Raw genomic sequence first — 27,637 nt, forward strand, 5'->3', positions numbered from 1 at the left:
TGAGCTCTGCAGGCAGTTTTCTCCTCCTCTTGGCCTTGTTTTTTGGTCTATATGCATTGTCAGCTGTGTGTTTTTTTTTAAATCATGCCCAATCAACTAAATTTACAACACACCAATCAAGGTGCGGGAACATCTCAAAGATGATCAAAAGAAATTAAAGGAGAACTTTACTTTAGCATAAGGCCTCAACATAACATAAAACAAAACTACTGGTCTATTCATGCAAAAATATTAAGACAGGTTACGGAGCAGCTACAGGGTTCAAACCATGACGAAAACTGACATCGGACAAAATGGAGATACATACATTCATTAGACAGCAGCAGCAGCAGCAAAATAAATTTAAAAAATAATAATAATTTAAAAAAATAAAACAAATATTCAATCAAGATGACTTAAATCACTTTATTTTTATCATTTTATTTTTATTGTTCAAACAGGCATGTTTTCTAAAAATAATCTTACTATCTCAACATCACGTTGTGCAGACGGAGTGCCAGATCAATTTCCAGACGCTGGTTCGGGCTATGATTCATGTCCTTCTTGGCAATGTTTTGTAAATTACTTTTCTATTTTTTTGACCTGGTGGCTTGTACCTAAATAGAAAACATCAAAAAGATTCCAAAGAACATTTCCCCTGCTACGTGTCAACCCCAATGCACAGCTCTTTGCAGTCTATCCATTATTCACCATGTTTACAGGAGCAGATTCCTATAGCAGTTTTCTGAGTAATAATATATAGCCTGTGGATAGAGTGTCATAAAATACAGCTGTGTGCACGGGCACTCAGATGCAGTCTCCCGCTGGGCCAGAAACTACGTTGTTTGTGGACCGGGCCGAGAGAGAAGACACGGGGTGACAGAGTGCATTGGCTGAGCTCAGATGAACCAACAGCAACCTAGGGGAGTCAAGAATGTGTATGGCTCCTATCCAACACACCGCCTGCTCAGGGTCTGCTCTGGTTGTCTTAGTGAACATTAGGAGACAGTGAAATGTGTAGTAAATGCAGGGCTTTCTAAAGGTTGGCTTTGCAACTATTTATAGGATGGGGTATTTATTGTCCTGTTCATCTTTGGCCATGTCCTATTGCGAATCCAGGCCTCCGTGGACACAAGCCTTTCTGATTTGCCTCAATACGTTTTGAGGAATGAAAGTGGCGGTTGGTTTAAACTTCAGTAAAGATGCTGTTTGTTTAATAGACTCTGTAGGTCTCTCTAAGAACACTCTCTTAGTATTACTGCAAAAACAGCCACCATCCATGAGTCAAGAATGACAACAGCTGTTATTATCAGGGGGAAATAGCCCCATTACAGTTTGAAATACCAGACCACACAAGATGTTTGCAGAACCACATTTTTATTAGACCGACAGAAACCACAATATATTCATATTGTTGAAAAGGTTAGTTTATCTTACGTGATAGCTCTTGTAAATTTCCCTCTCTTTAAAAAAAAAACATGGCGAGCTAAAGAGGAACATGCAATAGGTCATCTCTGCAGTGCTCAAGTCAGACTGTGCAGACGTTCAAATAAGGCTTAGAGACCAGGATGACTGTTAAAGATTAAAAGTAGGCTCATCAGAGCAGAGACAACTTAAATGATGTATAAGACCGACAGAGCTATGCATCGGCCTATAGAGGCAACAGTGTGATATAGATAGTGAAGAAATGAAACTGAGCTGGTGTTGCAACCTGCCATGGTGCGACTGCTGAGCACGCGCCAACTTACTTGTGCCTCACTTTCTAAACTGAGCCAATGATGTCATGTCAGTTCCAAACTTAGAGTTTTAGAAAAGAAAAAAAAAATAGGGTCATGCTCACAGCTTTAACGTCAGCCTGAATGAGAAGGCAGGGGAATTTGAAAGTCTATTTAAAATATTTAGCCCCCTTCCATTAGCTTTTCACAGCCGGACAGTAAAACGACTTGTACTGTACATTTCATAAGATGTGCGCTCACACACACACACACACACACAAGATAAAAAGCAGGGGATGGGGATGAGGCACATCCAGAGAGAGGGAGATGCATTCCTAGATGGAGGTGAAGAGAGAGAGAGAGAGGTGCTGGAAAGACGCAGGCCTGCATACGGAAAGTGCAGCAAGTGAATGTAAATAAAGCAGAAGAGTGGGATATAAATGTAACAGTTGCTGTGAGAAAGATGAGACTGGGAGAACTGATGAAAAGCCTGACTGCAGTATTACCCCCTGTCCAGCTTCTCCAACTAAACTCATGATAGCTTTGATCACTTCAAGTGTAGTGAAGCAGCACTATTTAAGCAGCACTATCTAAAACAGTAAAATTCATTCAGTACATAGTCCAGACTGACTATATAACACAAATACTGTGTACCATAGTACTCAAGTCTGGTCTCAGACTTGTGTTGGATTGGACTGTATTGATTGTGTGATTGACTGATTGATCCTGAAGAAAACTGCATCGTTACAGCAGCAGAAACATAAAAACATCACAAACACACACTATAAGGACAAAAGTATTAGGACACCTGCTCATTTATTGTTTCTTCCAAAATCAAAGGTATTTAAAAAAAAAAAAAGTTTATACTGCTTTTGTTGGAGTAACTGTCTCTAGTGTCTTGCTAGATTGTGGAGTATTGCTGTGCAGAATTGATTGCATTCAGCGACAAGAGCGTTAGTGATGTCAGGATGTTAGATGATCACCCACCCACCTCATCCTAAAAGTGGTAAATGGAGCACCATCATTCCAGAGAGCACAGTTTCGCTGCTCCACAGCTCAATGCTGGGGCAATACTTTTCTAGAGGGACTAGCCGAATGGTATGTGTGTGTTTGCACATCTGTGTCAGCAATGAGTGCATCCTAAAGTAGCTGAATGCATTCATTGCAAGGGGTGTCCACAAACATTTGGACATAGAAGTATTGTCATTACTGATTAGGCTTATCAATAACGGCGTCATTATTGTTCACATTTGTCTTGGTCTTTGCCATTGGTCTTCCCAAATCATTCTCTGGTCTTGAGTGAGATTGGCCAAGACTGAGAACTACGGTTCAGTAAATTATATTTATTTGCAAGCAGCAGAAAATACTGCTCTGATTTTACTTAGATTTATTGAGAGTTGTGGTCATACATATGGGTTTCCTTAACATTTGTCATGTTTGTGACAATTCCAGACGTCGCTGAAGATCAGACTTCTTTAGAACATAAATTCAATGCAAAAATAAAAAAAAAATCCAAACTGAGTAATTAATGATAGTTTGATTATATAAAAACAATAACAGACTAATTTTAAACAGAATCACAAAATGTAGCCTAAGTAATAACTCACATTTAAACTATTCCACCAGTCTGAAAATACCAAGAAATTTTGCCTTAATGACTTAATGAAGGCTTGGCTCTTGCTCAGTCTCACTTGGACTCACTCTGTGGAAAGAAATATACAAGTTGAGAGCCCCTTTTAGTCTCATTATTGGTCCGTTTGAGACCAATGTAAGACTTAATCAGAAGAAGACCTCATGCTTTTTGCATTTGTGGCAAAACCCCTGGGGGCCCTCCCATCTGTGGCTATACCCCTGGGGGTATAGATAAGAAAAGCCATTTTCCTTTGGGCAGTCTTGAAGCTTGTCAGCTTTGGACTAGTCCGGCTTGGGTTAGGGCTACAGTCTGAGTTTAAGATCTACAAATACTTTATTTTTTTTATCATAATACTTACCGTGACTTCATAAAATGCTATGAAATTAACACTGAAAGTTATGAAATTGACTTCCAGCTAAATGCCATTTCCCCACTGTTGTGCACTAATTAAAATGAATAAACTAATTGATTGAAATTATAATTACAAGTCCAGCCACTGAACTGTAAGTGACCATCAAATATTAATTAGAAAGCTTTGCTCAATGCTTTGCTCAGTTCAGATTGGTCCCAAAGTCTGGTACATGAACAAAGAAGGCAACTGTGCCAGGTGCATCATCAGCACTGTGTGAAATGCCCTGTGCCTACAGCTTTAATAGGTATGGGCAAGAGATGAGTGGGGGCAGTACTGTTTTTGTGGGAGGCTTGGCAACAGCTGAGCAAGATTTCCCAACTTTCACATGGAGTTTCTTCAAGGAGTGAAGACACTGGACAGGAATCTGTTCTCTCTGTTGTCCAGCTGCTGACTTACAAGTCTTTTTTTCTTTCTGTTTTGCCTTAAATCAAATTGCTTTATAGCAATGCAGGGGGTGCTCGTTTCCGAGCACAAAACAATGGACAAATGTAATCAATATTGACATTCTCCTTGGCGATCAACGGGTTGGCCGGGTGAGGTCAGCTCCTCTGGTATGAGAACTGGCAAGGAATTACGCAACAATGTGTGGAGAAGAACAACTACAGTAGGAGCTGTTCTTGTCAGCGCAGGATGAAGAATTGTCCTGCAAAGTTTGCACAAGAAGAATAATGGAATAGCTCTAAACTGCTTTAACAAATCCCTGAAGATGCCCTTTGTGCAGCTTATGCCAGACGTTTAAAAGGTCTTCAATAAGAACAGACAGACACACTGCTACAGGTTTCCATCTTTTAATGGAAGATAAATTTAAGCATTTGTCTCGTTCAAGGCTTTTTTTGAGACAAAATTCAGTTCCACCTGAACCAATATCCGGACTCTAGTTCACACTTGAAGGTGTCACAGACAAGGATCGCTAAGCTTCATTTAGAGAACCTGACTACATTGTGTCTCACTTCTGGTAAATGAACATCGGAAATCAAAATAATCTAACAAACAGAAAACACTGCAGTGAATACAGACATGCAGTGAGGCCATACAGAACATGTCCAGGAGGCAGAATACCTCCTTTAAATGAGTCAGCTTCCAAATATAATCCTGCAAACGACCAAACGAGTGGACAAAAACATCTCATTTCCAAAGTTCTCAGCTTTTCTCACGTGGGTTTGGAGGGGTTTAGAGACCGAACCATTCAGTGACTCCCCCTCTCCTGGGGTCTGGTTTCTGCCTCTGTCGCTCATCTTCCATGAATTTCTCCTGAATCCCCTCCACAGAGTCTTCTTTATGCTTTTCATCCTTTTCGGGGAAAAGATCTGGAAACTGGAAGGTCTGCTGCTGGCCCTGTAGGAAAAGCAGGAATTCCTTTAAGTTTAAGGGGAGATAACCAATATGGGTGAACTGTTTAACTTGGGGTCCTCTGATCATGAGCCTCTATCCCCTGGTCTAAATTCCAATTTCCCTTTGCTTTACCAAGACCTCGCCACATGACATTTTCACTCCAAGAGTCCTGTTTTTCATCTTGTTTGATTGTGAAATATGGTTTACAACCCAATACACAACTGAAAACATCAAAGTCTCAGAGTGAATGCAGGCCGTTCTAAAGGGCTTGCTTGGCCTAGTGTGTCTCCTGGCATGCAGAGATAAGGTCATAGCAACATTAAGGATCGAGGATCATCGAGAATACTCTTTTTAATATACAACACAGTACAGATTCTCTGCATGAAGGAGCTTGACGGACGTACGTGAACTTTACTTGGCATGTCAGCAGTTTTCTGGTCTTCCTTATCTCACCTTCAAGGTAACTATAAGGGTTGCATTATGCAGAGACAAAGAAATCTCAGTTTCATATTACTGCAACTGCTAAGCATAAATGTTCTGATGGTACAGTTATGGTTCGTCTTACCACCCTGTTATTTTCATTGATGTGCTGTTTTCATTCAATAAAAAAAAAAAAAATCCACAGTCTAGGTAGAATATTACAACCAAGCATGTTCAATATTTTCTATTTATTCTATGGATCCGTTTTTTCTTTTGTGACTTATCTATCAGTAATATCACTGGAACACCTGGATACATGAACTGTAATTTATTATATTTATTCTGTTGAGTATAACTGGTTCAATGTGCTTTGGTACACTATAAAATACCCCCCTTTGTCAGGCCAACGAGCACTGAATTCCTCCACAACATGTTATAACTCTTCAGAGACCATTTCAAGCAGCAAATAGTTTACACTGTTCGATGGGAGAGCACAATCAGCATGACCATCAAAGGATGGAGCCAAAGGAAAGGGATATATTGCATGGTTGGACAAAGCCAGACCAAAAAAAAAATGAAATTGAATTTAGTGAATTTTGGTAAATGCCTTCTTATTCTCAATCACTGTGATGGAACGAGTTTAGGAAGAAGGCGAGGGGGAGAGCCGATCCATTACTTAACAAGCGACAAGAAAAATAAATAAATCTTTCATATATTCAGGGTTTTCACTGGTTAGGCATGAGGGAGAGAGAACGTTATGACCCCTTACCGGAATGTTGGTCTTTCACTAACTAACGCTCCAAAAATGCATAGATCACTAATGTTTCAAGGGCCTGGTCCCTCTAGGAGGACAATGAGAAGTTCATTTCTTAGAAAGGGGGAAAAGCACAAATCATTAGAAGTGGACTAGGCCCCTTTATACACAGCGGTTACACGCTGGTGGTGCTGCTGGTCCGCTGTATCAGGGCTCACCAATGTTGTTCCAGTGATAAAACAAAGTTAGGCAGCAGCAAGAGGAAACAAGGGGATTGCTGTAAGCCATGGCTAATGAGAAGCAGTGCCGCTCAGGACAAATGCATTTATGCATTTGGAGTTCCAGCATTTCTTTTAGAACGAGGAGTTCTTATTTGGTCCTGTCTGGCCACACTTTAAAAGTTTTTGTGTGCGTGTGTGTGTGTGGTTTGGGGGGGGGGGATCAAGATCCCAAAGCTTGGTAGTGGTGTTCAAACTCAACCATCTAGGAATGCAAAACCCCACACTATAAACAGAGAGTTCGTCCAAGTGAACGTACAAGAACCAAACCTATTAAAAACAGGGCCTTGGTAACAGAGTACCAAATCTGATGCCAAAAATGCCTGTTCCTTTCACCTGTAGTAAACTCTGAGGCAGACAAGGGGGCCATGTTCTGCAGGATTATCCCGAGTTCAGAAGTGTGTAAAAAGAGTGAGGGGTAGTTACATCATAAATTGCATTCTGGAAAAAAGTACAAATGTTCTACTAGCTACTTTAAAATGACTCTGTAAATCTCATGTGAAGTCAAAAGTACAAGGGAATATGTAACAATAGTCTATTTACAAAGAAACAGGAACATGCCACTGGCTATATCTTATAAAAATGATGAAGGGGTGCTATTTGAAAACTAGCCAATAGCATCATCAAAATATCTTTGTGAATAATAGCTTACAGAGCTGCTCTTGACTGAAAATCAATATCTACTAGGGTAAGGCTGAGGAACTCTCTTCTTTGGTGCAGTTGTTTATCCATCCACATTAGCATGATTAGACGTTTCGACAGATAGCTTGCCGAGTTTACAGCACTCCCTGCACTTGCATGCTTACATTCACGATCAAGGTGATTAACCCAATCTCTATGAATATGCCCAAGACTGGGTTGATTAACAAAAAAAACAAAAAGAAAAAGCCACCATGTTCAAAACATTCTCTCTCTGACACACACACAAACACACCCCCACACCAAAACATTAAACAATTCACAAATTAGCCATCATTGCCAGCAGCTGATGGCTGCATTTATGTTTGGGTGCGATGTGTACAAACTCTTGTCTGGAGCTGTGGAGCAAACTTCCATAGTTTGATTATACCAGTGGGGTAAAGCATTAATATCACCATCCGAAATGTATACACTGCACACTGCACTGTGCATCAACTAGTGTATTGCACAACATCAGCAGGAGCATAGCTCCTAAAGCTTAGTCCGCCAAAACATTTTCTGCTCAACGTGCTGGACCATCTATTACGCACTGACACATTAAGCTAAACAATGTTCTTGCACATGTTCTAAACATGGATGAGAAACGGGGAATAAAAGGAAATCTAGCATGGAACACAAATGTCGTTATTGGGTTCTGTCCAACCATTCTCTTTACAGTCTTCTAACACGCCATTTTCATGTAAAAACCCAAACCTATAGAGAGGCTAAAACAGAGAACGAAAACAAAGAATCAGGGCAGTTTTATGATAGATGCTGAAAAAAGAGAAACCTCAGCAAAAACAAGAACAAAGCATCTGATGTTACCGTGTAGCAAAGAATGTTGTTTGGACAAATATGTGTCCTGCAGGACAGGAATGTACATGAAACCAATACTGTAAAATCTTGTGGAACCGATTCTCTCTACAAATGAAAACAGAACGGGGAATTCTGAGCTGGCATTCAAGTTTGGATGTTAGAAGAACATGGAAGAAGTGTCAGAAACATGCCAGGTCCAAGACATTTAGACATCTACCTAAAGCTGTAGAATGAATGTGGAACCACCCAAGCACGCACCCTTGGTGAACTCCAGTGACTTGTGTCTTACAATCACATCCACAATCAGTTAAACAGGAACAGCTGGCATGACTTGGGCTGGTCTGAAAGGGTCAGCAGTAGACGGGGTTTCCGTAAAGAGAGCAACACCCTGCCCTCCTCACTCACCTCCATGTCCAGTATTTGCTCTACAGTAATGACGGAAGGCAATGCATTGTTGCTGTTGGAACAAAACCTTGCATCTCCAAACTGGTAACCTTTCAGGAGACGGGGAGGGGGCAAAAGAAATTCAATACAATACTGTCAATAAAACTTGGACAGGGTTTTGATCTGACAGTGACAATATGCAGACTTCAGAATGCACTAATTACCCCAGACATTGTTGATAGGCAAGTTGGGTTGAGTTTTATGCTATTCACTGGTACTGGGGGTGCACTGAAGGGTTTGCTGCTTAAAGAAGTAAGTTCAAAAGTAAACTCCCATCAAAGATCAATTAAACCCTCTAGAGAATATCCAAAAAAGAAACGTCTGCAAGAGTTTAGGACCTGGAAGAGTACCACCAACACGTCAGGGAGGCCCTTCTTTCTTCTCCTGATGTTCAATTCAACAACATTTTGGATCAGGAGCAAATTGAGGGATAAATTCATAAATCAAACATTTTTAAGAGAATTTGCCAAGAGAATTTGTGTATATTTCGTCAGGATTGGTTTGTGTAACGTTGGAAGTCTATTAACAAGTTCATTACCAGACAAGAGAGAGTAGGAAATGCAAGGAGATGCTTGTAAACAGCTCCTTTTGCCAGCCTCTCTGGGTGGGCCACACTGTTACTTCCTCTGGGTCCAGAGCCTGGCCTGTCAACTGATACACACGAACCACAAGTATTTGGCTGCCTTCAGATGCCTCATATCTCTGGGTCTTGACGCACACCATACCAGAAATTAGCCTTAATCAGGCTAGGGAGAGAAAGCAGTGGTAACGGTAATGGCAATAGCAGGGAGGGGTGTTCGAGACACAGCTGATTAGGAAAGGATTTATAGCTCTTCAGGGGTAATGCAAGTGTCAGGCAAGTAGTTAAAAAAGGCAAGGGACTGTAAGGGGGGGTGGGGGGACCGACTGAAGTCTGTCAAATGCAGAGAGAAGACGAAAGGTTGAGACAAACAAATAAAAAAAAAAAAGGAAAATCCCAAAGTTGACCACAAGTCAAGAGCTAGCTGCTCTTGCCCAGCCCATGACCTCCTCTCCATCCCAAAACTCGCAAATTTCATTTACCTCTTCAACCACAGTGACCAACAAAATACTATGGGCTGGGTGTGTTGATGGACGAGTACAGATGTGTTTGGAACTGAGCCTATGGACATAAAGCACAAAAAACACTAACAGCTGATTCTCTGACTAGAAATTGTGCCAAGTTTTCAACTAAACAAGTCTGACAATGGTGAATCTCAGTAGGACATTCTTTCACTGAGTAAAACTTTACAGAACAGTCCTCTCAAGAACATTCACCAAGGGTTCCTTGTGGCCTAAAACGGTCCTACCCCACAGATCTTTTTTTTTTTCTACCATGAGCCAACAGCAACAACAGCAACAAAAAAATCATTAGACTGAAATCATTACGACAGGCAGCAAAAGCATGACCAAATGTTCCCCCATACGCAGGGCATGGTTTTGTGCGAGTGTGTCAAATTTGCTTCCCCCGCTGTGAAAAACAGCATGGACCCAGTGGCACTACTGTACAGAGCTCTGGAAAGACAAGCGTTCCTGGCCCATCTAACTTCTAACTGGGCTTGTGCCAACCTGCCTGTCCGCCCGCCGACCCTGACGCCTTCCCCGTCCCACAGTAGTGGGCCAGCATTTGCGCAAAACACACTTCCTCTGAACACGAGTCGAGTGACCCAGCTGTCAAAACCAACTGCCCACAGCAGTTGAGAACATGATTCATGCATGGCATTCCCTATGCCAAGACGCAGCTGCCCCACGAGAGCCAAGCAGGGGAGAAGGTTTTCGAGTCTTTGTTCCCGTAACCACTCTAATGAAACCTCAATGCCAGGGAAAAGTGGTGCTAGGGAAAAATGAAACAAAATGTATTATGTTTCCTCACAGAGGACAACCATAAGCCAGACATTTCACCCATTACTGCAAAACAGAAGCGTGTTTCCACTGCAATTGAGAGATTGTTTTTCCCCCTCCGTGTTGTTCTAGACAATCATCTGGCATGGAGTCCAGCTTGTTAAATAAATACAGCCAAGCCAAGGAGCCAGTCTGAGGGAGGGGTGGCAGCGGCTACTTTCAGCACTACGTCCAAAATCAGTCGTGTCATTTCTTTTTCTTTTTTTTTTTTTTTTTTTTAAAGCCATTGAGTCACTCATTCCACAAGGTTCTGCCTGGCAACAGCCTGACCCGTCCGTTCACTTGTCGAGGCTTGTCTGAGTCTTGGTTATTTTTTGGGCCACCAGGATATTGAACCCTGTCAACAGCATCCAAAGATAAACTCCACAGTGTTGAAATTCCTCCAGCCATCATGACGTCTGGACCCCTCCCTCAATTAGAAACACACAAAGGCAGAATCGAGCACAGCAAACAAATGGCTAACCAGGAGGAAAACGAAGGAGTTGGCACCATAACAGGAAGAGCAGTGTCAGTATCTCAGGAATTTATTTTGAAAACGATACCAAAATAAAAGGCGGGTGGTGCCTCCATGTTGAGAGAATGATCAAAGTGGGATGGGGTGGGAAAGGGTCAGGCATAATCAAGGGGGTTTTATGACTGAAAGTGTTTACAATGATATCTAAATGAGAGTGACCTGCAGGAAATGATAGAAGTGACTAGCACAAGGCCTCTGAAGAGGGGTGGGGGTCAAGTATCATGTCCTTTCCTTGCGTCTGCTGGCTCTTACAGAAGCCGTCTCCCGGCGGCTGTCCGCTGGGGAGCCGTGTGTACAAGCTGTCTTCAAACAGGATGCCAGAGACCCTGCTTTCTTTTCCATTATTCATGCTGCGCTCTCCCTTGCCATGTTCCGGCTCTTATGAAACTCTGTATCGTTAATGACAAATTGCAAAATCCTGTTGGATATTGTGTCCCGTTACATATTTCAAAATCAACATCCAAAATTCATCTTTGGGAATGAGTCTGAGGGAGGATGGGGGCTTCCGACTTCATATTTGACTTTTTAAATCGGATGGGCCCCTTTTTTGAGGAAAAGAAAATCCACCACCATCAAGTAAAAACATCTTTCCCCACATTTTACAAAGGAAGCACAACAGGCCTTACAGCTGCACAGCCCATGAACTCTGTATTTCAGGGGTGTTTTCCTTGCTTGGATGAAAACATTAGAACCATGAATTGCATGACAAGGTGAGCAGGAGGAAGGCACAAAAGACTTACGACCATCCAAATGCTTTAGAATAATACAATTCCTCACAGATAGCAGGATTTCCACTCTGAAAGAATCTACTGATTCAGCAACTAGCATTTGAGAGTGTTGAGATCCAGAATTCAGCAGGAAGCTGACTGTGAAGTGGAATGGTGGGGGATTTTTCCTGCTGTTGGCTGGACTTGGACACAGGGGAAACTGCTCCACACCTTCCCCCTCACTGCTGAAAGCTCAAGCTTACTGTACCCTTAGCCACAAAGAATCCATAACAGTGAGGTCCTGGGGTCCAGCGCTCCATCAAAACCAGCAAAGCCAAACGTTGCCACCTAGTGTTGATCAGATCAAGATCCCACACCAAACACACACTTTCCAGCGAAAACTGAAAGGGTGTTAATTTGCCCAGGGGCAAAGGGAACAGTATAAGAAGAAGGAAACTATCAGAGTAGGAAACAGCAGTGCGCCTCACTCTTATTAGGTTTCACAGTGTTTTGTTCCCTGGTAATTGATCCCAATATGCTTCAAACTCATGTAGAACATGGTGATCTGAGCTGAAAGGTAGCCTGGTTACCAGCTGGGCTCAGAACGAAACACTGCCCAAAAACACACACTTGGTTCTTGAGACTGGGCAACAAGATCTTAAACAACCTACAATAAGCAACAGTTGCTGCCAAATCCAAGCACACAGTGCAAGACCTCTAGAGCATAATGTGGGGGAGAACAAAAATAAGATAAACAGTGTTTTGGCCACTGATGTTACTGATTGTGGCTTTCTGCATAGTCACATTATGGTCTCCTGGAATGGGAAACAGAGCTACCTTGTGTGATGTGAAGCCATGTGTAGAAACTTATAATTAGTTTTTCATTCATAGATTTATGTGAAGGTTGGCAGTTTGGTTGAGGTGCCGCCACCACCAGGCCAAGACTTAATTTTCAATTTAGGACTTGACAAGAAATTTAAAAATTGCAATGGAGAAATGGCCAACCATGCATTTTAAGTTGAAGCTTCAAACTAATTAGCACATGTTTCTCTTCTGCCAAAATATATTACACATCATAGTTCCTACATAGAGCACGGTCAAATAACGAGTGCTATTTTAAAAATGACTTCTAGCCTAATGCTGCTAATACGTTTATGTACTCTAAATGTCCAAGCTTGCCTATGCTGCATGCGGCCCTTTCACAAGATCTGGCATCAAAATGACACCAAATATTATTTAATACTCATCCTGGAAAGAGACACTATTCTCCTGAGCAAACACATTTGCTATTTGCAGTAGTTTTTTGTTGCCTTCTTAAAAATACTTATTTAACATAGTTCTACCACTAAAAGCTAAAAAAAAAAAAAAAAAAACACAGTTGAAGAGTGCGAGTCTATGCCGGGCCTAATCTTCAAAAAGCTTTATAAGCAATATCTTCCGAAAGATGATGGGGGCTGACTTTTGCATGCAACACTGTCAGTTTAAGTCTCTCCAATCAACAGTTAAGCTTTCCAAGCCATCAGGACCGGAAAAGTCAGTTTGGTTAGCAACATCTCTATGGGGACAAACTCCTTTGTCAGGTTCTGTAACCTGAGACAATTACAGCACAGTGCAAAAAGCAGAGACTACGCTTAACTTATTTCCTGTTCAATTAAAATAGCTAAACTACATGTTTTTCATTTGTCAGGAGCTATTTCTGAGAAGGTTGGATAAAGATAACCCACTCCATGAAGGGAGAGAGGGGGTGTCAAAAGAAAATAGGTGAGGGGAAAAAAAAAAGGTTTCCAAAATGAAATGTTGAGAATCTTAACCAGTTTTTAGTAGACCACTATGTCCCATCAGATACACAGCACCTAAAGCTTTCATCTGTAGAAGGAGAAGAAAAGAAGTTCCACACTGGCTTCAGTTGTGAAAAAAGTCACAGGTGATCGCGTCCATTCTTCACTATAAGAAGACGACAACGTTGTGAGTCTAAAAAACGTGGAGCTGATCAAAAAGCTTAAGAAGCCCCCAAAAAAGAAGGAAATGCTCAAACAAAGAAGCAGCTGGTGTTCTCAGAACAACTGACCGACCACCCCAGAGTCCAGACCTCAACATCACTGAATCACTGAAATGTTTGGGATTAATTGGATGGTAAAAAGCAAAAAAAAAAAGTTTCAACATCTAACAATGAACTTCAGAGCTGTAGATTTCTCTGAGAGACTGAAAGCAAAAATGGGAGCTGTAATAAAGGGTTGACACACCAAATACTGATACACAGGATAAATTCTGGTAAATATAAAGTCCATATGTTAATTATCATATTTGAAGGTACCAACCTTGGATTATAACATGCCATATTTTCAATAGGCTCTATTCGACCAACTACTCCGAAGAAGAAATTTCTTCCTTGTTCAGATTGCGAAGTCAATGGGATCAATCTTAAGCGCTGCGAACAATTCTGCAGCTTAAAAACACGTCACAAATCTGGCGTAGACATTCTTTCTCAAGAAGAAACTTCTTTGGAAGATATTGGTCAATGAGGCCCAATTGGATTCCTGGCTGCTCAAACAGCTGTTTTTCAGCTATATTTACAATTGCAATACACTGGTACATTATGCAAGTCAAACTGAAACAAACCATCTGAGACATCAGACCTCTACATCTTACAAAGGGACAAGTTGGTCATGACCTTTCGGAGAATGCAAAAATATCTCAGGATACTACTAATTGGAGCATGACTGACTTGCACAGTTATTACATGGAGCCTAGATATTCTCTCAAGATTTTATTTTGCTCAAGACCTCCCTGCCCCATCTCTGGACCTCCCTGTTTTGGCACGGCTCCAGCGTGCCCTCAGTCACCCGTTCCATGCACCCTCCACCCGCCTTCTCCCCCCCTCGCCTCCAGCGGTTCTCCCTGCTGCCCGATCCCACGTCTGTTCTGTAAGTGGTCGTCGAGGAACCCCCCAAACGGAGGCCTGGCTCTCACTACGAGCCTGGAGTTTGTAAAAAAAAAAAAAAAAAAAAAAAAAAAAAAAAAAAAAAAGGGGGGGGGGGGGTGGAAAGGGAAGGAAAGCTCTGCCTTGTTTGAGTGCTGGAATATTAGCTTATGGAGTGTGTGGGGGAGGGGCTGAACAGGGGGAACCGCTGTGGGTATCAGACCACAGAACACTCCCCCACATGTGGTGTCAATTAGGAACAATCTTGTTTTTTACCCACCACTGAAAAGAAAGGAGGGTTTTTCTTGGGCAGCGTGTTTTTTCTTTCTGCAGACCGCCAGACCCCCAAAAAAAGCCGGAAATTCAGTTTCATATCAATGCGTTTAAGCAAAGTTCCAGCTTTTTAGGACTCCCATCCTTCACGCTTAAATAAGCATGACATTCAGCAACTTACAGTTCTGCAATATAACTAAAAACTGACATTTCGACTTGAAATGAAGCAACTCTCGATGTCTGTGTGTGCACATGTTCGAATAGTGAAGAAATTCAAGTTGAACTGTCAATATCTATTGAACATCAAGCTCTGGGCCAGTAATGCAGGCACCTTGAAGCTGAGCTTGAGAGAAGATTAAATCGACTGCACAAAAGACACAAAGGAAGTGAATCAGCTCCTCACAGAGGATGCTCCCCTTTAAAATATTAATATGTCCCTCAATTATATATCCCATTACAAACGGTTGTGTTTTGATGATTTTAATAATTAATTCTTCTCCAGATTGATGCCTGAAAGGGAGTATAAACAACCTGATGCCTCTCTGGCAAACTTTAAAACATCAGGACATAAAGAAGCTTTTCTGGTTGGATCAGAGGAGATCAGATGAAGATATGTTCACGCCTTTGAAAGCGGCGCACTTCAAACAGCAGGGTCAAAGCCAAGGCCCAGGATTCATCCCAAGTGCAGGTGTGACCGCTGCCTCTGGAACAAGACCAACCTTAAATGTTCTGATGCCCACAAAAACAAAACCCTCAGCAGCCTGCCATAACAGCCAGGTTCAGAACTTTAGATTATACTTCCTGCAATAAGTTTGGCGGGTAACCAAAGAAGACCTCGTGCCCCTTCAGCCAAAGTGAGAACCCAGACTGCCTTTTTTCTCTCTCTCTCTCTCTCTCTCTCTCTCTCTCTCTCTCTCTCTCTCTCTCTCTCTCTCTCTCTCTCTCTCTCTCTCTCTCTCAGAAGAGCAGAGCCAAGTGTGTGGGAGAGACACAAAGTAAACAAACAGCACTGGGACGCTGGGAGTAGACCACAATAAGGTGAGGTTTTTGCATCAAAGGCTACCTGCGCCTTGGGGTTCTCTAAAGGAACATAAGCTGCGACAAGCCCTCAGAAAAGAGACAAAAGCTCAGGGCTCAAACGCCCATACAGCCCCCGTTTCCTCTGGGGGATTGTTTTGTTTAATAACTCCAACTCAGTACAACAGTCCCTCCCATAAAGGCACCATTGACACACCATTTGAGGTTATTTTACAGGTCACACCCTAAAATCGTTCAACATTAATGGCAGAGGCAACTTTTGGACATCAAGGTGGCCAGTAGGATCAATAGCAGGAGATACAAGCTGTTTCACAGTAGGTGAGGGGCCTTTTCTACTGTTACAGCCCATGGGAGCACACTTACCAACTGAACGTATGCCACTTTGTAATCTGGCCTCTTCACACGCTGGTTTAAGTGGTTCCTCTTCTTGTTTGTACCTGAAATACAGAGAAAAGCCTTTTAAATGTGTTAATAATTTGGTTTCACAACAGGAACGTACTCCCAATACATATATATATAGACATGCAGCATCATATGCTGCTGGTCAATTTTATCATTATTATAGTAACTTAGTTTGGACGCTTAAATCAGCCAGTTTAATGTACATTTGTGTCTATTGTATCATGTCCTACCTATTCTGCACTGGAGACTTAGCCTAACAGTGTTTTGTTGTACTGTACAACCCTGTATTAGTATAATTACAATAAAGCTGAATTGAATATATTGTGTTTCTGTATAAGAAACTCTTCAAAATGGTAATGTCTAACAGGGAAATGGATGAATAGACATGCCCAGGTTCAACTGCATAAGTCACAGGCAAACTGCTCAACTCGCATATTAAATGGGGAGTCTGCGCAGTTGTTGTTCACTGTACGCAATCAAACGTGGCTTGTTCTCGCAGCATGAAACCAGCCCGAAACCACTGCTACCATTTAAGGTGGAAGGGAAAATTCTGATAAGATGGACGATAAAAAGCCAAATTTAGCTTTGTCCTAAACACCACATTTACAATACTAAATTAAAGGTGATTCACAGGTTTCTTTAGGCGATGCCACTTTTGGTTTAACAAAGAACATAACATAAAGAAGCATTCCTATAATAGTGACGTGTCAGCGCAAAGTCCTCAGGGTCATCACTCAAAGAGCCCTTTGATGCACCTTTAGTTTATTAGGTGAGAATAAGCTTGTCGTTCATGGGAGAGCAAGTTTGCAGCCTCAAGCTGGTTGCATTCCCTCGCCATTAACGTCATTTTGAATGTATGTGCGTCTTCAGAGTAGCTCAAGAAAAATAACCTTAATGCAAGAAGATCAATGACGCAATGAAACAGACTGAAGACCTAATGAATTAGTCTTGCAAACACAGCTATCTAAAATAATTAGTTAAACACAGATAGGTTTTGATGCAAGTAGTTAGCTTTTTAGACTTCACAGCTTGAACTAAAGATATATTGGTCTATATTTTATATTTAATCAGCCAACTTTTTATTTTAATAATAATAATTATTACATTATCATTTCCAAATGTATTGCATTTCACAACAGAAACTTCAAATTCATGTACAACGAATACTGACCCAATGTATTGTTGTTTGCCATCTTGGTGATCAGTATCAGCCAGTGATTTACAGTCCTGAGAAATCTTCAATTTGCAGAGTCAATTATGTCACTTGTTTAAATATACATATTTTAAAAGAGATTTTCTCATTTATTATTTGGACGGTCCATGTTCTTTATTTTAATAATGTTCAAGCATGTAGTTTTAGTATTTTATTAAATGTGATGTTCTGTTAATGTCTGGAATTGTGTTCCTACACATTTATGTGTTCTTCTTCAAATTTATGTCCAATGAATATCAGCACATTATATCATCATCAGCCTCCTTCTCTTCCTATAATCAGCATTGACCAGTCTGTGATTTACAGTCTTAAGAAACGGGACAAAAACTGCAGTTACAAACTGCTGGGCTGCTGAAGGGCAGGCTTTGTCTTCTTTCTTGTTGACTGGAAGATAGTATGTTAACCTTTTCCCAGCTGGACATGATGTCATCTTTAAAGGCCTTCTGGACAATTTAGCTAATAAACAAAGGAAGCAGTCTGGAGGAAAAACATCTTCTGAACCCCTCAACCACTACCATATACCATCTTTGAAAAAAACTGAGAGAAACTGTGTCTGTGTGCATGTTTTGTGTGTGTGTGTGTGGTTACATGTAATCACTGCAGTGCTCTCAGGGGAAGACCTTCTTGGTAAAATCAACAGCCTCACTGAGGCAATGGTTGATGGTTCAGTAGAGGCAAAAGCAGGATAGAGGACTCCTCAGTTGAGGGTCAGCCGGGTTACTCTTCCAAACCAGGTGAAAAGACTTGCTTTTGTTCATGTGTTTGAACCTCCTATCCTCCACACTGCCCCCACACCCCAAATCCAACCCCACACATACTCCAAAAAAAAAAAAAAAAAAAGAAAAAGAAAGAAAAACTCCCTGTTTTGGGGTTGTGGTTTGGCTGCTATCATGTTACAAATCCCAGGACAGAGAGGTAGCCATGGCAACCTCTTCCAAAATACCCCACCACACTCGGGGAGGAAAGAATGGAACCCTTGAGTGCTAAAGAACAGTCAGAGCCCCATGCGCCCCACTCATACATCCTTTACGCCGCCAATGGAGTGGAACCCATGACGCAGACAGGGATACCTGCTCTGACGCACCGAGGGATCGCTCAGCCTTGTTTTTTTTTTTTTGTTTTTTTTTTCCAAATCTACTGTAGTTGGTGTTCCACTGTTTTATGTGTGTTTTATGTGGCACTCATAAAACGCAGCCCGCCCACTCACTGGCTCCCCGCAACATTGGTGCAAAAAAAAAAAAAAAAAAAAAAGCTGCTCCAGGGAAATGGGGCTTCCAGTGGCTAAAGCCCAACAGGGCGCTCATAAAAGTGATTCCCCCTTGTATTCAGCAACTCACTCCTTGTCGCAATTTTCCGGGATGATAAAGCTTGTAATAAGCGCGGTTTAGTTGTCCGTAAAATATTCCCTTGCCTTTTAATTTTTTTTAAACACAACCCTAAAAAAATGGTTGTGTAAGTTCTTGGCTGTCCGGTTAAACAGGGCATCCTAGAACAGCTGTTGGTCAGAAAGCTGGAGCAGCAGATTTAGTGATAAGTGACTGTGGGAAAAAACATTGTGTCGTGTGAGCCACCTCACACTGTCATTTGCCCTCACTCTCATCTGTCCCCACCAACCTCTTATCAGAGAACATAACTCCTGTAATATGAGCAGTTGCTTGTGCTTCAATGCACAGGTATGGTGAAAAAAAGGGATCAGCAAATACCAGAACTCTTTATAGTAGTGTAGAGTTTCAATGGAAATTTTCGTGAAAAACGTTATGTTCTTTGGTTTGCTTCCCTAATTTTCCCTAGTAGTAGCAAGTTGTTCCCTCATCACTGCAGACTGGTACCTGGCACACGAAAGGGCAAAAGCAAGAAGCATCCCGAATGTCTCAAAATGAACCCCTGGGGTTTGTAATTGACTTGAAGAAGATCGCTGGGTCTGATTAAATAATAGCTGAAATGATGCATAAAACACCAAACAATAAACAACTATGCCAGGTAAATATACACACACACACACATATAATTTTATTTAAATGTTTGAGAGTAGCTATTTCAATATAAAGTTCTCAGCACAGGCCAGAGACCAGTTATTGTTCCAGATATATTTTACTTATTTATTTTAATCAATGTCAAAGTTTGGTAACTGATCAAATATAACAGAGCTGTAAAACATTCCAATTAATATTACACTGATATTCACATTAAAGAATGCATTTATTAAGTATTTTAGGTTATTCTTTGATGTATAAACAGTAAGAATGTGACTTTGGTTGGGGAAAAAAACACTTCATTTAACGTCATTTAACAAGCCTGTTTACAACCCTGTAATTTTTGCCTCCGAATTTCTTTTACGGAAAATCAGCTTGTTTTTCGTTTTGTGGCGTGCAGAGTTTGAGCTCCCCTTTTGTGGACACTGGCACGAGAAAGCCGTGGTCACGAGGGCTGGTAAGCTTATAGCTACTCACATTACCATAACTAGCAAAGTCTGGTGGTGATGTGCTGCTCTTTGTTATCAACACCACCACATTCTCCCATCTCCACTCATCTTTGCCAGTTTTGACTAGGGGTTTTGCTATGCTAGTTGTTGGGACGGAAATAAGGTGAGTTTAGACTGTTTCGTAACAATTTGCTCGTGAGGACCATGCCCTAAAAAGTCCAGACCCCCATATTGGTGTGGTAAATGATGGAAGAAAGGGAGGAGACAGGGAAGTCTGTTGAACTTGGGTTTCAGGGCCAGGAGGAGGAATTATGAGGCGTGGCCCTTCTCCCAAAATTCATTTATGACATAACTCCATTTTCTGGGTTTTGGAATTTCTCCATTTTTCAGCCTAGTTTTAGTTGTGCTGAAGGAGGTTATATAATAAAAAAGGAGGAACAACAGTATTTAAGGTTCATAGTTTGGCAGTTTTATGCACCAATCTCTCAATATTCAACAATGCCAAGATAAATATAGTTTGACATTCTAGGACACTGATAAGAAAAGTAGCTTAAAAATACTCATAGTTTTCATCATACATACATACTTACATAATCTCATTCCAAATATCTGGAAACAGGTTGAACGCACTGGATTGCTAAATGTCATGCATGGTTTATTGTAGAGAATGGTTTAAGTAGAGAATCAACTCACAATACTGAATCCTTGTGCGCACTGCTGCCACAGGAACATTGTAAATCTTCTCCAGGTAGTTCCTCACGTCAAATTTGGTCATCCTTGAAAAAAAATCAGAAAGAACAAGGGCATGGAGTTGTGGTGAGGCAGTGGAACAGAACAAATGACATGGCCAGCGGACTGTTCCAAGAAAATAAGACCTTCTAAGTCTTGCTTTTGTCAAGACACACCATAGTGTTTAGAGGAGATGTCAAGCATGATGGTCCAGTAGATAGTGTTTGGAATGTTTTGTTTCACAGGGAATAAGACATTTTTAGAACATTTTGGAACAATTTCTCAAAAGACCTGGTTAAATACAAAGTGCAATTAATCAAAGTCAATGTGTTCATCGTGAATCAACGTGTTCATTTACTGAAGAAAAGAGTGATAATATAAAAACTAAAGAGTGAAATATGAAACTAGAAACAAGAATGCCTGGTACTGTCGTAGCCTAAGATGAGATGCATTCAGTCCTTGCTTTCTGAAAAGACAGGCATTCTTGTGGGCACAGTTCATTGAGGCTGATTCATCTAAGCCAAGCATTTTCTAACATTCAGACTGATTTGGCTTTCTGAAAGCTGAATCGGCCACGTTAACCGCACGGTAACCGCTAAGGCCTGTTGAAACTCCAAGGAAAAACGTGCCTTGGAAAGCATGAATGGCTAAGATTTTACAGCAAGATGTAAAAAGATATTTTTCTACACACATAAAGACCATAAAACTGTGGTGTTTACTGCAGTGAAAATCAGTGTGATGATCTCACCTTACTACTGTAGTATTTTTACACATGTCCTCAATAAAAGCCCATCAAAATCTATACGCTAAAGAGCTAATGTCCATAAATGACTAACTCTCAGGGCCTCCGAGTGCCAGTACAACTATGCTACAGCAGAGAAAAACTCAAATCTGAGCGATGTACAGTGACCAAAATAATTTTGGGGGGTATTGGGGTCGTTCAGGTGGAATTTGTTGCTGGGTGGTGTTCTGCTATGAACTGACCCATGTCAATGCCAATCATCAGCTGGAGAGGTACAAAGCCTCTGGATTGGTACAAAATTGGTACTGGTACAAAATTCTCTGGAGTGATGAGCTCCATCTAATAGCTTTGGATTGAGCTGAAGTGGCTTTAGTGATCCGTAACTAATTGTCGAACATCAGTAGCTGACCTCTCACCCGCTCTCATGGCTGAATGCAATCAAATTCTCATGGCAATGTTCCAACATCTGGTGTAAAGTGTAAAGTGAAGCGCCGCGGCTATGCTGTGAGGAGGAGTTCCACTTTATGTGTCACACAAGAGAGCAGTGTGAGAGAGTGAGGGAGTAAGAGAGTGAGTGTGTGAGCCAGAGAGAGTCTGTGACAGAGAAAGACAGAGACAAACAGACAGACAGAGAGAGGATTCCTAGAAAGCACAACACTCAACAGGCAGTGAGTGGAATGGTAATCAGAACAAAGTGCTTTCCGAGTCATTTGAGTGGAAAAACTGCGCCTGATTAGAGAGCAGGAACGCTCTTTAAATCACTGCCCCGATGATCTCTTCCGCTACCCAACCACAGGGCCTGACCCTCTCACTGCCCACCCTTTCCACTGCCTGTGTTTTTCCCCTTAACAGCAGTTACCATCTTTCGTCATCAAGCAAATACATTTCTAAAACAGCATTTTGTAAAACGTGGGCAACTGCAGTCATCATTAACTGCCAAAATGTTACCTCTCATGGGGCACCGAGCCATTCGCTTTGTAGCTATGCTTCACAGAGCACAGAGAATACATGACAGCAGGAGAAATGAAGCATGGCTAGTCGAATGTGATATGTGCAACTTTACATGAGGTCTTTGATGCTCTCCTGTTTCTCAGAAAGTGCACTGCTTAAGGGAACAGGGACTTCAGTGACTGGAGAGGAATCGGTTCCTCTCTCTCTCTCTTTGAATACTGATTGTAAGTATTCATATTATAACGACTACTGATCGGATACCAGCGTTCTTATGAGGCACTCGTATTCTGCAGTAGTAAAAAGAATAAATAAATGAAAATTGTTGCTGTAGTACATCATAAGATGCCTTTTCCATTTGTGGAAGAAGAATGGACCCAATGGTCAAAATAGACCTGGAAAAAAAAGATACAATAAAATACACTGAAAATGACCAATGTTCTCGTAAAAGTCAATATTGTTTAAAGAAAACTGTATTTAGTGTCACCACTACACCAATATTCCTTCAAAATGGGTTTACTGGTTATTGTTGTATTACTCCAGAAACAATTCTGGTGTTAGTTTCCCCAAAGCTTCATAACACTAAGTACTTTGTTAACTAGTTCTTAAGATTGCTTGTTTATTAAGTTTTTCCCAAAACCTCTGTAATTAAAGCACTATGTGAACTCGCTCACAAATGAACTACTACTCAACCCATTTGTTATCCACACAGTATTCCTAGAGGTCAATTTTGCCTACGTACAGCCTTAGTCACCAGGGAGGCCAGTGTGGAGGTTGGTAAAGTGATAGTTCTGTGAAGTGAGCTTAGAGGGGAGTGAGTCTGGGACACCAGGCCTCACCACTGAGGCTTCTGGAGGTGTGGTGGGGTTAATTCAGCAAAACACTGACAAAGGGAGGTGCCTACCTGATGACTGGTGATTAGAATATGGCTAAAAGAAAATGGGTTGGGCACAATGCGTAACCAAGTATTAGGTGCAGGATCAATCAAAATCAGTATACGAATATTTTAACATATTTAAATGCGTTTTGAGCATAATAATAATAATAATAATAATAAAGAAATACCGTTTGGCAGGTTCTGGTTTCCGAAGCTCTTTGGTAAACTGACCAATTCCTTTCTTACATCTATTGTCAGTTTTATTGTTATTCACCAAGATTGAACGTTTTCAGGAATCTCCCCCTGATCAGCAATGTCTGACCTATGTCCGTTCCATTAGTAAGGTTAGTAAGCATCATTGCCTACACTGACCCAGCATATCAGCTCAGTAAATCACTAACGACAACACTGAAGGGCAGTAAGCAGTGATATCCTGGTGCAATGAGCTACTAGGCTATTAGGCATGGATCTAAACAGCTCCCTGGAGGTCAGTGCGGCTTATCTTTTCATGTGCTGCCCTCGCCGAGCTCCCAAGCCTGCTCCCTGTTGTTCGAACTTTTCTCCCCGTTCCCGGTTTCAGAAGGACCCCACCCTTCACACATAAAAGGTATTCAAAACAACACAGACGCTCATCTCTAAACACAGCTCGTCCTCCTCTCTCCCTCGCTCTCCCTCACCCACACAGACCCACACGCACACATATCCTGCTTCTTTTAAGTCTTTTAAGTAGGTGATTCATCACAGAGGTCTAAAAAACAGGGAGATGAATGATAGATGAGAACACTCCAGATTCAGATGAAAGATTCAGATAAAACGACTGCAGCAGTCCGGCGCACTGGAACAAATGTCAAAGAACCAAAAGAAAACACCACATCAGGTACATTTACACCACTAAAAAATAAATAAATAAATAATCTACACAGATTGCTTGAATTGGACAGAAGATTGACATCAGCCCTGCAGCTGCTGCAGCGGGCTGTACCCTAAAGAGATATAGGCAGTATAATCGTGAGGTGAGGAAGCCTATGGTTACACAGATAACAGGCAGGGTGGTGGGGAGCAGTTCCTAGAAAACATTTATCTGCCTCCTTCCACTTTTCATGCATGACGACAGACTGCATTCAGCCTCATTTTCAGAACTCAAAGACTTTTGGCCCAGTTAAGAACCTTTGCATTATGCTGAATCCCAGGCCAGATGGCTCCAGCACTGTGCTACAGGTGGTGAGGATGTCTAGTGCGGACTGATACGCTCAAGATCACAAAAGACTGAGAAAACAAAACACTGAACTCCTTGAAGGTAAAAAACTTCCCCCTCTGTGCTTACGCAAGTGCTAACACACAGCAGGATTACCAGCTCGTGCGGTTTGGAACGCTTTCCGACAGAATAATAAGTAAGATGTGGCGCTCCAGCGTCACGGCGTAAGATGTACACCCTCAGGTTTAACTGAAAACAAAGCAGACTTTGTCCTCTTCACATGTGAGCTCTACTACTAGACCCCTCATTTACAGTTTGACTGCCTGTTTCATATTACACTGCCGCAACCAAACAGCTAATGTTTGGATGCTATTGATGGTGAAAAACGTCATCGGCAGGACGTGCGTTGTTGTCCTGGAAGGTGGTCAGAACGGTAACATGTAAACAGGACTGAATGATAAGCAACATGCCTCACCCGGTTCCATTACAAGCTGTGCCTCGCTCTGGGTTTTACAGACACCCACACATCCCACATATTTCTGTCAGATTTCTCATCCCAGTTACCTCTTATGTATTTGTTGCTTCTTTCAGTTTCCTATTCAGAGTTACCTGAAAATGTTGCACTTCAGGTTGCCCAGGCATAATCCACAACAAATGCTGTAATCCTTCTAATCCCTAGTCAGAAAATGCATGCATTTTACACACAGATACACACACACACAAAAAGATGCAGACCGGCCATAATTAGAATGCTGCAGAAAGATTCCTTGCCTGGACTTAAAAAAAAAAAAAAGCATTATTTTAACTTGGTTTAGACTTTTAACTGTCTTTGCATATATCCTGTATTTGTGCTGTGAACCAATGCTAGATTTATCATATCATACTTACTTAAAAATATCTTTTTTATACCTACATTTAAGACTCTCAATGATCTCAAGGATCCTAAGGCTTGTTTTAGAACGACCACCTACTTACTGCCTCACAGTTCAACACACACACACAAGCACACGCTGTATATCAATACAACTATCATTACTGAGATTTGGCTTCCCTCTAGTGGTCACAATCTATATTACTCTACAGAAAATAACAGGAATTAGACACTCAACTTGGTCTTGTGCTTTTATCCAGACTTGCTTTAAACATGTACATAAACAACACTATTACAATACTTACTCCATGGAGATTCGAAACTGCACTGTTTCAGGCGGCTGTTCCTTGCCCGGTCTGACGAGAGTCATGGTGAAGGTGGGCCGGAATATCCTCAGCTGAGGGTTCCCCAGCTGGTAAATAGGGTAGCTGCATAAATGAGAAAAATAATGAGGGGGAAAGAACCACACACACACACACACACACACACACACACACACACGTGTGATAATATTATTCTGGAAAATATGACAAAATATACATCCTTATCGTGGCGGATTACCACATTTCTGATCACGTTTCCATTCACATTTATGGTATTCGTCCGACACTCCTATGCAGAATGATGTATGCTTAAATTACGCTACACAAGTAGGTGAATGTAGTGTTAGGAGTCTTGCTCCTAACACTACACGGTGTAATGTGGTGAGCTCTCCCAGCCAGGGAATTGGACCACAGGCTTAAATACTGATTCAAATCATTTGTACCCAGTTCTCATAATATTTGTCTATTTTACACAAACACTTTTTATCTCCAAAATGGCAACTTTACAGTAAAATTATTATTTTTGTTTTTTCAACGGATGTCAGAGTAAAAAAGACAATTTGGAGCATTTCGATTGATCCATTTATTTTGATATTTTGTATTACTAAAGAATAGCCCCCCAGTTTGTACAGATGTCCATGTAGATACTGAATTATAAGACTTGATTCAAGTAATGTCAAAATGTGAAAAACAATAAATAGAGATACAAGATTTTAGCAACAATATTTAGTATATAAACATGTTTTTTTATCCACTTCAATGTTTCAAATGTCAGAAAAGAAACATAGTGACATATTAAACAATTCACTGTAAATGTACATTTACATTTATGGTATTTAGCAGACGCTCTTATCCAGAGCGACTTACAAGGTTACTGGTATTACAGAGGAGGGTCAGTGCAGTGTTAGGAGTCTTGCCCAGGGACTCTTATTGGTGTAGCGCAGCATAGTCACCCAGACCGGGAATCGAACCCTGGTCTCCCACATGGTGTTGTTGTAACGCAATGGTAGGTGGTGGTGTTATCTGTTGCGCCACACCAACCACTAAATGTACTGTCATATTATAATCAATGTCATATTTATCCCTCCACCACATAATAATAATAATAATAATAATAATAATAATAAAGTAAAGCAGCTGGTTAAAACTGACTTATTAAGTGAATCCTGATCCAAAAATCACTGCCTAACTCTCACAAGCCTCCCTACTGTCTATATAGTGCACTATCTATCTAGGGCCCAAAGAGGGAATCAGTTTTCTGGAAATGCGAAGTGATGCTCTTCCATTACTCAAAGTGTAGGTGCTGCTTCATTTACTGTGCAGTTTAAGAGCATGTTCATGTTAAACGCAGGTCTCTCTGAACGCCACATCTTAACGACGGTGTCTGGCCACCACAAGCAGGTTAAATAAGGACTCATATCTCCAGACACTCCATCAGTAACCACCACCTCCACCTCCTCCTCCTCCTCCTCCTCCTACTACTACTACTTCTTAGCTAGCTATAGCTTCCAGTACTGAACGAGCAGCATTACTGGAGAAAGATTCACCTGTACATTAGCTAGCTTTATTAACTAATACACAGTTAAGCTTCGTTTTAATGGTGATAAGACGTTCAGTTAGGAGTCAGACAGGCTGGCAGTGAACTGTTAGCTAGCTAGCTAGCTCAAATGCCTGTAAGACAAGCTACTCTGCTAGCACTAACTAGCTAGCCAGCCAGACCGAAACAGGAGGCTTTAACACATCATTACATGACATTAGGACACAGTAGAGGCAGGGAGGAGAGGGAGGCTAACAGGACTTACATTAAACGTCTCGCCATATTTGTAATCCCTCTCTCTACGGCTGCTACAGGCGCTGTAAGTGTAACACCAAACGTGCTCAAGGTCCTCTGCAGCGTCCCAATGACTACAGGAAGTGTTGACTGGGTGACACACTCCAAAATAAAAGTCTCATCTGTCAATTTTCTGAACTCTGTAGGGCAGAGGGTCCTCCAGGACCAGGATTGGGGACCACTGTTGTAATCTTCCACAAGTAGACTATTAGAGACATGTTTAGAGTTTTTGCATAAACAAATGTGAAGAG

The 27,637-nt window shown here is 41.4% G+C and overlaps 1 protein-coding gene across 1 annotated transcript; it reads right to left on the minus strand.

Annotated features, from left to right (window-relative positions):
• Window positions 1–4,511: 4,511 nt before the first annotated feature.
• mrpl23 (mitochondrial ribosomal protein L23) lies at window positions 4,512–27,455 on the minus strand. Its single transcript, XM_072673621.1, has 5 exons — window positions 27,358–27,455; window positions 25,538–25,660; window positions 20,564–20,646; window positions 16,197–16,270; window positions 4,512–5,074 (listed from the first exon to the last, which is right to left on the minus strand). The coding sequence occupies exons 1-5, from the start codon at window positions 27,372–27,374 to the stop codon at window positions 4,910–4,912; spliced, it is 462 nt and encodes a 153-aa protein (XP_072529722.1). The 5' UTR covers window positions 27,375–27,455; the 3' UTR covers window positions 4,512–4,909.
• Window positions 27,456–27,637: the final 182 nt, after the last annotated feature.

Source organism: Salminus brasiliensis, chromosome 2 (assembly GCF_030463535.1).
Source record: "Salminus brasiliensis chromosome 2, fSalBra1.hap2, whole genome shotgun sequence".
In the NCBI taxonomy this organism is placed as follows: Eukaryota; Metazoa; Chordata; class Actinopteri; order Characiformes; family Bryconidae; genus Salminus; species Salminus brasiliensis.